This window comes from Scleropages formosus, chromosome 2 (genome assembly GCF_900964775.1).
Source record: "Scleropages formosus chromosome 2, fSclFor1.1, whole genome shotgun sequence".
Taxonomy (NCBI): Eukaryota; Metazoa; Chordata; class Actinopteri; order Osteoglossiformes; family Osteoglossidae; genus Scleropages; species Scleropages formosus.
This window is the reverse complement of record NC_041807.1, coordinates 17,261,336-17,274,984: the sequence shown is the minus strand read 5'-3', so window position 1 is coordinate 17,274,984 and position 13,649 is coordinate 17,261,336. Positions and strand designations below refer to the sequence as shown.

Sequence of the window (13,649 nt, the reverse complement as noted above, 5' to 3'; positions counted from 1 at the left end):
AGGTGAGGCCCAGGTCACATAGCCCTGCTTCCCCCCTCTTGTAGGGCCTGTATGCTGGCCTGTCATTTTTTCCCAGCTGCCCCGGCCCATTGCTTCTGTACAGTGTATCTGCAGGTTTCTAGCTTAGGAACCCAGGGATGGAGCGCGGCCTCCGTCGCTGCACAGCGGCAACCAAGCCGAGCAAAAACTCGCAACGTGTTGCTTGCTGAGGAGCCTTATTATTGCACAGTTTATTTTACTTGGCTGCTTAGGACAATGTGCAATAAAAAAAGTCACAGCTGGTTATTTGCCCCAGGTGGAAGAGTTTAAGAATCTTGGGGTCTTGTTCATGAGTGAGAGGAGAACGGAGCGTGAGATCGGCCGCAGACTGGGAGCAGCGGCGGCAGTAATGCGGTCGCTGTACCGGATTGTAGTGGTAAAGGGCGAGCTGAGCCGTAAGGCGAAGCTCTCCATTTACCGGTCAATCTATGTCCCTACCCTCACCTATGATCAGGATATCTGGGTAATGACCGAAAGAATAAGATCGCGGATACAAGCGGCCGAAAGGAGTTTCCTCCGCAGGGTGTTGGGACTCACTCTCCGTGACAGGGTGAGGAGTTCGGACATTCGGGAGGAACTCGGAGTAGAGCCGTTACTCCTCCACATTGAGAGAAGCCAGTTGAGGTGGTTCGGGCATCTGATAAGGAAGCCCCCTGGGCGCCTCCCTTTGGAGGTATACCAGGCACGGCCAACTGGGACGAGGCCCAGAGGTTGACTCGGGACCTGCTAGAGGGATTATATCTCTCATATCTCTCATGTCAGTCCATCTCAGTGTAGCAACACATTCACTCACAACTGACCAGCTAATCCTCGAAGTCCTTGATGACGTATCGTAACGATGAAAGGGTAGCACATAGAGGATAGATTCAAGATCAGGAGCCAGGCTGCGGAGGAACGTGGTTAGGGTTAGGGTTAGCATTAGGGTTAGTGTTGGTGTCAGTGTTAGGGTTAGAAATAGGACTAACCCTAACCCTGACCTTAACCCTGGCCAACCGCTACTTTCGTGCCTGACTTGGTATGTCCTGCTTGATGACGTTCACCGAAAGAGCTTGCAGTTCAGTTTGGGATTGGGGGGGCCCTCTGAAGGGCTTGTCTGGATCTGCACATTTTTTCAGAAGAGGTGAGTGCTCTATTATACGTGCCAGAGCTTGATTTTGATAACTTCCGGTCTGGTGCCCAGAAGAACTGAGTGAATGAACCTGTCAGGATGCTGGACAGATGGACATTTTGGACCTTTGGTTTTTAAGCCTCACACATAGCTGCTCAGGTAGTGCTGCATTCCTGAGCTCCAGCGGCTGTAAGAGGAGTGTGAGTAAACCCTGGGAGAAGCTGTTTGGAGGCAAAAGCAGAAGCCGCCCGGGTGATGTGAGCCGTGATATTACCGCGGTCAGAGCGCCATAGAAAAAGATGGGGCGCCACTGTCCATTGCGGACCTTTTTCACTGGGAAAGTTGGGTGCTGAGGTCCTGGGGCGATGTAAACGCACAAAAAGCTCTCCTCTTTGCTGCCCCACCCCACCCTTGCCCACCATCTCGCTGCATGCCGGGCGCTGAACTGGCCTAACTCTCATTTCTCTCTCTGTTTGTCCCACTGTCCGTCCCGTCTCGTTCTCCTTGCAGTCATTGCGAACGCTTGCCTTGCGATCGCCGTAGCGATTGCCTCGCCTTGCCTGTGAGAATAACCCACTACAGCCTCACTTTCCCTACCCACATCCCCGCGCCCGCCGACATCTTCCGCATGGGCCCTTCCAACGCCGTGCCTGGAGACGACATCCAGCTCAACATCATCGGCGGCAATGAGGAGGGCTTCTTTGGCACCCAGAGGCTGGCCTCTGGGGGCATGGTCCAGGTGCAGCAGCCAATCACAGAGCCTGGGGACTTCCTGCTCACGGTGGAGATGAAGCTCCTGCGCTACGGGACCCTCAGCACCTACCTGGCCAAAATTTCTGTCTTCGTCACCCGTGATCCTAACGCCCCACTCGGCTTATCCCTGTACTAAAAACGCCACAAGAGATTCGCGATCCCTGTCTAGTGGTACTGATGTTTGCAAAGGAAAGGACATGCATTTTGCTCCAGGCAATCCCACTCCATCAGCTGTGCTTTGTTTCATTTTGAATTGTACATTGGCCATTAGGTGGCGCTGTGGTGAAGGATAAGTGACACACAACATTCACCTTAGTTCTGCTGTGTGTGTGTGTGTGTGTGTGTGTGTGTGTGTGTGCGCACGCAAGTACATGTTCAGTTTTCGCCTTCAGTGTTTCAAGCAGTGATTCATGGCAGGCAGCCTTTAACCATGCCATTAAAACATAGTTTCCTATTTACATGTATATTTACATACATTCCATTCTCTGCGTAAACCTTCACTCATTTTTTTTTTTTTCCCGAACGAAGATTACGAGTGCATATTTCTAACATATTGTAGAGGGAAATAGACAAATGTTTCCTTTGTTTTACTATTAAGAATTAATTTATTTGTATGCATAGGATTTAAGGTGGATTTAAGGTGGCAGGTCTAGATCGGTTTAGCCAAATGCTTTAATACTTCACAGCTCTTTATAATTTTTTTTTTTTTTTTGTTAAAAACAAAATAAAAAATGTTGAGAAAAAAGTAGCAGCTCTGATTTATTATAGCCTATGTGTAATTCTGTGAGCTGAATTAACGCTGGCGAGGTTCACTCGGTAGGTCCTGTTCCGGAATGCGAGAAGAGGAACACTGATTTGTGCTCCAGGCCTTCACACCGTGTCTTTAGTTGTCATGGAGCCTTAGCCGCTGCTGAAGTAAGAGTCCAGGATCCAGGGACACGTACATCACAAAAATGATGCAATGCTTAGTAGTCATGCTGGAAAACTGATGCTTCCTGTAATTTTTGTCATCCACCTACTTAATTCGGTAGCTCCGTGCTGTATTTTTCCTCACATATTCATATTTTTCACCATATTCTAATTGACAAAGTGACCTACAATGTTACCCATTTATGCAACCTCACAGATCTGTCTGGCAATAAATTATATCTTGTTTGAGTTCATTAATTGCCAGATTATTTCGCTAAAATTCTGTCCCATTTTGACCAAATACCAATCCGGGTTACACATCTCGCTCAAGGATACCAACAGTGAGGTTTTTTTAAGGGTACTAAACCAAAAAGCATCCAGTTACCACTCCACGTGTACATAGTGTGCACCCAAAAAACCTTACGTGGGTCGCATGGTTCACACTGACCCTTAGGTATGTAAAAGTACGGCGGCGGTGACATGGAAAGGAACTCCTGACAAGTGAAAGACCCCTGTTTTCAGTGCTGTGATGGAAACCCCTGGGACATGTGTACAAGAGAAATCGCCAGAAATGCTGTTAAGGCAGTCCTTGGACTGCGGCTTTTAATAATTATAACTTCACGTTGCCCCGTTGCCTCCAGAAGAATAAGGATGTACTTCTTTGGTGGGGATATCCTTAAAATAAAAACATGGTGGGTTGTTCTTTTTTTGACATTTTGACATCCTGAGTTATGGGGTTCTGGGTTCTGGACGGTGGTCCGTGCAATTTGCGGCGGGGCACCATCGCCACGAGGAAAATGAATGATGCCCTGCTGTGTTTGTGTTGGGGTGTTATCAACGTGTGGATCACGAAAGACTATTCTTAAAAAAAGAAAAAACGTCCCAGGAAAAGTACTCCCTGGTCAGGCAAAGAGCTCCCGTCCAAAGATGTGCTTCCTCTTTTACGCCGTTAAACGTTCTCAAGCGCGCCGTGCTCGGCTTCTGCGGGACGCGCGAGCTGTGCTTCGATGAAACGCGGCGATAGACGCTTCAAGAACAGACACGTGGCGACAATTAGCCGCCCGTTTGTTGGGCTGCTCTGATGTCATTCAGACGGGGTCGTTATTTTATTGTAAATTTGAGTCGCTCGGCCTTCGTTGCCTAAATCTCCAGAGTGGAATATCTGGTGTCCACGCATAAATAGAGGTATTATAGACTGAAGGAACATTTTGTGGCTTTGGCCGGTGGTGAATAAAAACTTGGAGAGACCAGCTAATTGCTAATTACCAGCCGCCCCCCTCACCCGGGCCCACATGGGCTTGAATTTATGTCCGGGACTTTGCTCTTTTATTCGAACGAGGCGTGCAGCGATGGGACTCCGATTCTGGCTTTTCTTGCATCCCACATGTGCAACAAAACAGCAGACGTAATCGAAAATCCCAGCGAGTGTCGATCAACATCTGCTCACTGGCAGTGCAACAAGTGTTTACCCACCTTCCAAAACCCTAGTATTTGTCTACATATAATCGCGTTCATTATAACTACCTGTCTCCAGTACCACGGTAGGCTGATGTTTCCTTTGGAATGAGCTAGGACGTGACTTGGGGAGGGGGTCCTGTCAGCACAGGCCTTGTTCAGTCAGTGAAATCATCTGATTCAAAAGCTGATTTATGGAAGGCGTGTTACATCACTTAATTATGCAAGCATAGCTGGAGAGATAGCTGATGACAGGCAGACCATAAAATTGCTGTGCTGAGTTGCATAGTGCTGTCGATCTAAGATCCGAGCTAAGATGAGCCTGGGCATTTTGTATTTAAATATGAATGTTTGTACCGAATCGTGCGGCGTCATAGCTGCGCACATTGATCCCTCTCGTGGCGTGAGGTCCGCGCTGGCTGTTCGCCGTCGAAGAGTGGTACCCACACACGGCGCTGCTCGACCGTGCAGATTGCGAAACAAAACGTTCCACAATATCTAGCAAATCAAGTCTGCAGAGAGTGGAGGGGTTTGACTGATTGTGCTTTTCGGAATTCGGGAGAATTTCAGAAATCGGTGCCTCGATAAATCTTCCCGACAAGATGATGGGCTGCGAAGCTGGGACGCTGAACAAATCCAAATATTTTCTTGTGCGGGCAGCGCACCGCAATCAGGCTGCAGTAGTATTTCTCTCCTCGAAGTGGGAATACCTAAACCCAGCACGGCGCTAAAACCTTTACGCAAATCCCTTGCACTGTGTCTTTTGGCCTTCTCTTTTATTGGCGTTCTTTGTCAAATATTGTTCATTTTGCTGTATCGTCCCTGCCTTACTTGTGTGCGTATCTCTGAGCGATACATTGGCCGTTTCCGTCAGCGTTGCTCTCAGTCCCGCTCCTTCTGCAGACACATCATCATTCGTAACATGGATTTTTTTATGAGGGGCTCATGGAATCTGCAAACCTGTTTCCTTCACCAGCAGACCCATCACTTGTGTCAAGTTCTGCCTGCCGAATGACGTGAGCTGCCTCACGGACCCGGTCCATTCCATCTCCCACATGGTCATCTCTTTGCCCACGATCAGGGACTTCAACAGACCAGAAGGTCAGAAATCCTCTTTGTCAGTCAGCATCTCCTCGCCTTTCACCTTGAGGTTCATCTCCCTTCTTTCTCACTTTCCCTGCCAGCTGGTTGTGTTCTAGAACATGTCACTGTATTCAAAATGTTATGTTGAGCAAAGATACCGTGTTCTGTTGCTGTGCTGCTCTGTTTCTCCAGAGATCGTCTTCCTGAGGACCGCCGCGCCGGCTCACTCCGCTCATTGGCCAAACCCCCACAACATCATTTTCGACATTCAGGGGGGCAACGTACAGAGCTCATTTGACATTGTGAAACGCTACGAGCGCGGTGCAGCCGTCGGTGAGTGGCCGGTGTGGCCGTGGGCAAATGGAGTGTCTATTAAGGTTCGAGGGGAGGTATGTGGCTGTAGGCGAGCAATGGTTTGGGGGGCACAGCCATTGGAAAGTGGTGCACATCCATTTTGGGTCATGAGGGGGTTTGGGCAGAAACACCAGGATCCTAATCTATGGTGAGCTTCAACACGCAGAGGCCGACACATGTTAACCCTACCAGCCTTGTTGAAAATAAAGTTGCCTTTAAGACAAAGGAGCAGTTTCCTAAGCAGATTTTACATAAGAAACTGATTTTTTTCCAAACCAAATGCATGTGGATCTCTGCGAGAGCTCGTCAAGGGGAAGAGAGACTTTCTGACAGCAGTACAGTACATCTGACAATGGCAGAAAAAGCTGTTTGTGCTATTTGTACCCAACTAGCAATATGTAGTTGTCAGTGTTTCTTTTTTTTTTCTTCTCCTCCTCTTTAATTTTTTTACATGCCTCCTCCCCTGGTGAACTGTTCCTGAGGTTTCCCTTTCCAGACCAACGAGAAGGGTTTAACCCACGAAATATTTGGAACTGTTTTCAGCTTTGGTGGGATCACACAGAATAATTTTGTTACTGACCTCCGTGTTTCTATGAAGAGTTTCAGCACAGGCTTTGCAGATGGCTGGGATTACACTCAAGCCATGTCCAGGTTTGCATGTGGCCCTGTATACATACCACATGCAAATATTATTTATGCAAAACACAGGTGTGTTGCAGGTCAAGAGTTGAAAGGCACCTTTCTACTCTTGAGTGCAGGAGCTTTGGTGTTGTGCGAGTGTGTATACTGTATGCAGGTGTATGCGAGTCTTCGGTCTGTGTGTGTGTGTGGTTGAAGTTGGAACATGAACAAACACACCAACAGACCCGGAATCTTGTCCCATTGCAGTGGGTGTAATATGAGTCATTGCAACATTCTGACTAGGTTATGAAAATGAAGGTGTGAGACAACCTGAGCCAAAAGGATCTGCTGGTCAAGGAGTGTGTTGGACCATACTGAGGTTGGCGTGATCACCTGTGGTCGGCAGAACAGGAAAGCGTGGGGCGCCACCTGGGCGCCAACCAACTGGATCAGAAGTTAATGAAGAGTAATTGCTTGTTGTGCTGTGTTATGATAACAATGCTACCTGTGGAAGTAGTTATTCATTTTAAAGGGATCTGGTGATATTCTAGCATAAATGGGTGTCAGTTTTTTTACAATTCACATGAATGGTAATTACATCCTACTATGAGAATAGAAATTACATTCAGAAGGCAGGGGAAGACAATATAGTTGTTTAAATGCTTAAAATGGAAATTATTAATTAATTTATTAATTGACCTTGGGGAGCGTGGTGGCGCAGTGGGTTGGACCGGGTCCTGCTCTCCGGTGGGCCTGGGGTTTGAGTCCCACTTGGGGTGCCTTGCGATGGACCAGTGTCCAATCCTGGGTGTGTCCCCTCCCCCTCCAGCCTTACACCCTGTGTTGCCAGGTTAGGTTCTGGCTCCCCGCAACCCTGTATGGGATAAGCGGTTCAGACAATGTGTGTGTGTAATTGACCTTGAGGTTGGCAAAAGTGGTATGTAAATATTTTATAATTAAAATCTCTGAATCATTAAGACAGCAAAATAGATACTTCTGTTGTCTCAAGAACATTTTCCTTTAGTCATAATTTGAAGACCTTTATTATGGACCAAATTAAATTAACCTGTGTCTTGGTGAAGCCAGGGGTGGCCAGCTAGAAGTGCACTTGTCCAGACCTGAGCCAAAAGACCACAAACCCACTCTGAGCAAACATGAATAATGGTTCCAGCACTTGGCACAACCCAGTTTTGCCTCTTTTGCCAAGTCATCTGTCACTGTCTCTATAAAGGGTTCCCTTTGCTTTCCTTCATCTGCATTATAGGGAGACACATCTAGGGCATCAGTACAAACACACTGGACCACACCACTTGTTCATAACCTTAGACTCGCAAAACTACCAGTTTCATTTTGTCTTCTTATAGTAAAAAAATCATGAAACACACAAAGGTTGCAGATTCAAATCCCACCCCTAGCTGTAGTGCCCTTAAGTAAAGCACACACACACACATTGTCTGAAACCGCTTGTCCCAAGTAGGGTTGCGGCAAGCTGGAGCCTAACCCGGCAACACAGGGCGTAAGGCTGGAGGGGGTGGGGACGCAACATCCAGAATGGGATGCCGGTCCGTCACAAGGCACCCCAGGCAGGACTCAAACCCCAGACCCACTAGAGAGCAGGACCCGGCCAAACCCGCTACACCACAGCACCCCCCCCCATCTTAAGTAAAGCACTAACCTTAAATTGCTCCAGTAAAATTACCTAGCTGTATAAATGGGTAAATAATTGTATGTAGATTAACAGTTTCAGTCACTTTGGAGAAAAGTGTCAGTGGAATAAATGTAATAGGTCTGATGATCTTGCATCCATCAACAGTCTTTGCACCAAAATGATATTCTTGGCCCTCCTTTCAGAAAACAGCTGATTGCCTACACCAGACTGTAAAAGGAGAGCAGTTGGTGGGATCTTTCTGTTGAAAATGTCATATTATGATCCTTTTTGCAGATCAGTTCAAGCGCAGAGTTCTGCAGGGAGCGGATGAATGTATAAATGTTCCTGTCGGCCGCTGTATACATAGGGAATAGGAAGACGTCGCTAGTGCCTTTCACCGAGAGCAACCAGACCAACACCACAGCCTAACCGCCACAAGCGACTGGGTGAAAAATACAGAGATAGAGGGACTGACACCCAATAAGGCAGAAACCCCCATTGGAAGCTAGTGTTTGAACAGGAAAATTATGCTAGGATTCTTCATATTGTGGTGCACAACACCCGGGGTTTGGATAGGATGAAGAAGAACACAGAGGTAGTGTTCATCATGAACAATTTATACAAACATCAGGGAAATAATGCTCTCAGGCTATAGACCCTCTTTCCTTCAGGACTTGTGCTTACAGCCAACCTTCCCAGCCTATTTCATATCCCCAGGCTCATTCCTAACATCTTGGCAAACACAGTCACCCCATCATTTCCCCCAGAAGTGCCCCCAGTGGTTACACATGCTATTTACGAGTTACCCACAATGCAACTATTTACACGAAACATCTTCCCACCTAAACACAGTAACGCGGATTGTTACAATATGTAATGTAGAGCAGGTGTGGTAAAATATCACATTCTGCTGATGTCATATCACTTAAAGTAATTCTGTATATAGTTGGCTATTTACACACATAAAAAAGATCACATGTGGTTAAAGTCATGTGAGCCTGAGGCCAGGTTTGTTAGGGCCATGCGTGACTGTTCATGCGATGAAGTTACGGACCAAATATTAATTCTGGTGCAGACTTTTGGTTGACGTTAATTTTGGTGCATGGTCATGTCGCACATTACGGGCATCAGATTAAGAGGAAAGGACTGTGTTCTCAGACCGCGTCTGTGCCACTTGTGGTCCCACCGCGGTATTTATTCGCAGAACGGAATAAATACTGAATGAATCATGAAAATCCTGCCAAGAATAAAAAAAACATGTCTGTTGAATGAATGTAAGAGAAATTCATTACAAATATAAGAAAAATACAAATGCGTTGATCAACACTGAAGTCCTTATCAGGAACTGTTGATAAATAACCCATAAATTAACCCATATTCTCTTGAGGAAAAAACTGACCCAGGAACAATCATTTGGACCCATGAGCGTCACCCATCCGACATTCAACATCTCACCGCAGCAGTAACAGCATCTTGGGGTTGTGTGTCAGCTCACTGCCTCACACACATCACACAGCACCCTGCTGCTCCTTTCTGCCCTGTGTGTTTCCTGTGTATTTCCAGAATAGCGGAACCTCATAGACCTCAGCAGTAACCAGTCCAGCATGTCTGGGCATGGTGGATTGCGTTATTATTCAGCACTGTGGCAGAGCCAGCGAACATTTCCATTTGTTTTGATGTTTGACCTGCTAATTTCTGACTTTACCATACACCCCAGGCAGCAGAAACCATAAAACCCAGACTGTGTTCTGTTTGCTTGTAACACTTCGGAATTGCAGCCATAGACGATGAGAATCGGCTGCTGGAATCCAGTCCATTTTCTTTTGTGGTGATGTCTTTGCTACCAACATGCATTTAAAGCTATTTTCTACTCACCGGCTGTTTTCTGGTGCTGTGCAATGATGGCCAGTAAGACGATGTACGGCTCTTGACTCAACGCGCTTGGAGGATAATGCTGGCTCAGACTTGATGTTAGATCCAGCAAGGAGGTGTCATTTGTTCCAACAGGGAGAGTGTGCGATTTTGACGGGGAAAAAGTACTGGATCTATGTCAGGGCCAGTTTTGGAAATGACTTTGAGATGTTCAGGTCAACCTAATTGTGTAATAAAATACTGTTGTAAAATAGAGTTATTATTGTAGTGCCCGTAGGCTCTTTGAATCTTTATCGTTCCATGAGATAGTGATCTGCAAACAGCTCTGAAAATCTGAGCCGTTTTGTTGCATTTGTATTTCTGGATAATGACCACAAGAGGTCTCTGTATAAGATTAATAATTCATTGGATTCAGTTTTCTCTCCAGGACCTTTTTGGCACTTTTGTTCTGCAGGCAAATCTGATGGCAGAAGCAGTGGATGCAGAAACAAGCTAAAAAAGACAAAGGAATATTTTGCTTTTCTGTGCGCAAAACTCGGCGTTGCCATGAATTCACCGAGCTGTGGAAGAAGGAAATTTGCCTTACTGCGTCCATCTTACTCCATTCCATTAAAAACGAAATGTATTCCTGGCAGTGCTGCGGGGCTTCTAAGCTCTCACAGATGGGTCCTTTTAATAGTGATCATAGCTTGGAACCAGTGAAACCTAGTTTTATTTCTCCGCTCTGGGTATTGCTACACAGCCTGAGGCTAAAAGCAAGTGGCATTGTGGGTAGCAGACCCCATCCCTCCGAAGCTGATGCTTATCGGTGCTATTTACAGTGTCGCTGCATTCATCTGTATGGAGCTCATTGTCAGCAATCTGCCAGTGGAGATGGGGACCAAATGTAAGGCCTACGTGACCGCATTGCGTGACTTGGGGGACTCCGGGCTTTAAACATGTGGTATTCATTTACCATCTGTGCACCATGGTAGTATCTGCTGGGAGGGGGCAAAAAGAGTTGCTCCTATACTGTATAAAGTGATTACCTTGAGAAAAGCCTCAGCCTCAGTTCCAATGACCGGGTGATCTGCTGAATCGGCAATGGAGGTCATCATCCCTCATAACTACATCGTTCACTGTTAACTTTTAGCATGGATGTCATGTTAAGCAACAAGTTGCGCCATTTACCAAGGCGTATCAGCATTTCATTTTGTTAAGCAAAAGCACATCTTAGTTTTGTGCAATTCTTCTCAGCCGCGGCAGTTCCCTGCACCCTGTGCGACAAGAGGAGGTGAGACAGAGGGAGGTGGTGGAAGGTTGTGGGAGGAGCCAGGCGGAGAGGGAGGGGTTGTGGAGGGTTGTGGGAGGAGCTAGAGAAGGAGGGGTGGTGATGGGTTGTGGGAGGAGCCAGGAGACAGAGAAGGAGGGGTGCTGGAGGGCTGTGGGAGGAGTCAGGAGACAGTTAAGTGATTCCTGACTGGACTCTGCCAACGGTTGTCCAAACAGGACCAAGCCAAAAGCCAGCACTCGACAGAGGAAGGGGTGCTGACAGCTTGTAGAAACACAAAATCCTCCCCCCTGTGCAATTGCATGTTCACTTTTCAAAAAAAGTCTTCCAAACAAATTCTTTGCATCTTTAGTAATTCTTGGTCATGTCTTTGACTTGTTGTCTCCCACGCATTCCGTGATGTTAAGTGTCTCTTGTCCTGTGGGACGGGTGGGAGTCCGGACACATCATATACTTGAAAAGCTGAAAATGTCTTCTTACTTCGAACCAGCATGAAAAAAGCAGCATTACTCGTAATACACGACAATCAGGTTTTTAATGTGCCGTCTATGATTGATTTGAAATTTCAGAGACCTTCGAGTAGGATTTCTGTAAAGCCTGGATCTTACTGACCAACCGCTTCTATTCTTTGTAAGGGAACTAACCTTGTCTATTTTGCTGTTATATAGATGGTGTCCTGAGGTACGTATGTATGTTTCCATTCAGCTCCCTATTTGCAGTGTTCCAGTGCCACCTTTGTCTTTGTTTTTTCTTTTGTCGCAGGAGTGGTCCGGCAGGTGAAGCCCATCACTGGCCCCTTGCAAACGGTCCTCAAGGTGGCCATGAATCATGTGACCTCAGGCGTCATCTCCCATCGCAACATCATCAACCTCCATATCTTTGTCTCTAAGTTCTGGTTCTGAACATAGAAAACCCTTTCTCAGCTCCCTTCTCAGTTTCCCACAGTCCTCTGTTCCATGTCAAGCCTGTCCATCGCAGACAGAAGACAGAAGTCAGGGGTGAGTTTGAACAGGATAGATGTGTTGGTGACAGTGACTGGGTCAATGTGCAGGTGCTCACAGCACTGGGAGTTTGCCTTGCCGGTGAAGCACATGGGAATCTTTGTCTTAAAGGGCACAAATGGAACAGTTCAATTCCAATTCAATTTGTTTTTATCGAGAGCTCTTCTCACACGTAACACAGAGCTCTCAACAAAGGATCAGGAGACATGATGGCAAACGAAAGGTCAACTAACCATTAAATTACTGCAAGATCTATATGAAGTATTAAAGCTATAAATAAGCCAACTCGCCACGGAGGAAAGGAAAAAAGAACTCCCAACTGAAAGGCAAGGGAGCAAAAAGAACTTCCAGGGGTCTAAGTGCCAGTGGCTGCCCATCCCTCCTGGGCATTTTAAATAAAAAATAAAAGCTTAAGCAAACTTACACAGCTATTTACTTTTTATTATTGACTATTAACTTATACAGTTATTGATAACACCAATGCAGTCAGAAAGAAGCTAATAAGAATCAATCTTATGCTTTGCTATGTTTTAGAACGGCACGTTTCTGTGACTCTGTATGACATGCTTCTCGCACCGTTAACACATGCCGCCACAATGTAAACATTTGGGAAAAGAGCAACGGACTCCTTGGTAAGGAGGACAGACAATGAGGCTGTTGTTGCTACTATGCTTTTACTGCACATAGTTCCAAAATGTGAAGGATGTTTGATGTAAATCCATATTCCTATAATAAGATTACAAGAACTATATGTGAAGTAATGAATTAATAAATAACTGTTGAATGTATTTGACACTTTTCATTGTCAAGGACTCTTTGTGAGTTGTGTCTCAGTTTATGAAAGTGCACAACCGCTAAATCAGGAACTGTTGGCGATCGCTTTTTGTTTTTTGGTGGTATGGGTCCCTGGTGGCATCTGTGGCATTCTGGTTGAGATGGAGTTTGAATGGGATCCAGTGGGAGTGAAGCAGAGGCTCGCACTGGTAAGACCATAACCAGGATGAACCCCGCTGTAGGGCCTGGAAGGGACGAGGCACGTGCAACAGCGAGTCCTGTGCTTGCTTGCCCTTTTTTTCCTGGCGGCCTACCCTGGCCCTCGACCGCAACACATGTTATAGGATACAAGTGAGTTCTTTTAATAAAATCAGGCTATGTCTTTTTTACTTTACAGACCACTGCTTCTCATTATGGAAAACACAAAAATGTTGCTTCCAGAGTGCTCCAGGATAATGTGTATTTTCTCCTCTCATGTATCGCAGTGTTTCCTCCAAAGAGAAATGCAGGTAAATCCGAGAGAATCAGTATTTTCACACACTGCTCTGCTGTACTAGTTAAAATGTGTCTTTATTATTCTTTCAAATGAACACAACTTACCGTGACCCAGCGTGGGCCTGCAGGTAAAGTAATGGTTCAGAACAAACTTAATATAACTGGAAGTTTGGTGTTTCAAGCCTCTTAAGGGGCTGAGCTCTAGCACAGAAGTATACCTTCCTGTAAATATATTAAAATAAGTCAAATTTTAATTTGCTTTGCACG

General features: G+C 46.2%; 1 protein-coding gene across 3 annotated transcripts in view; it reads left to right on the top strand.

Annotated features, from left to right (window-relative positions):
• Positions 1–12,892, top strand: part of LOC108931535 (fibulin-1-like) — a 28,381-nt gene extending 15,489 nt beyond the window's left edge. Inside the window, exons 15-17 of one of the 3 annotated variants that reach the window (XM_018747334.2) lie at positions 5,244–5,365; positions 5,540–5,680; positions 11,875–12,892. In XM_018747334.2, the coding sequence (XP_018602850.2) occupies positions 5,244–5,365; positions 5,540–5,680; positions 11,875–12,014 (403 nt within the window). In that variant the 3' untranslated portion in view covers positions 12,015–12,892. Of the gene's footprint in view, positions 1–1,657; positions 2,646–5,240; positions 5,366–5,539; positions 5,681–11,874 lie in introns of those variants that run through there. The other 2 variants (XM_018747333.2, XM_018747335.2) reach the window with 2 other exon arrangements.
• The last annotated feature ends 757 nt before the right edge of the window (positions 12,893–13,649 follow it).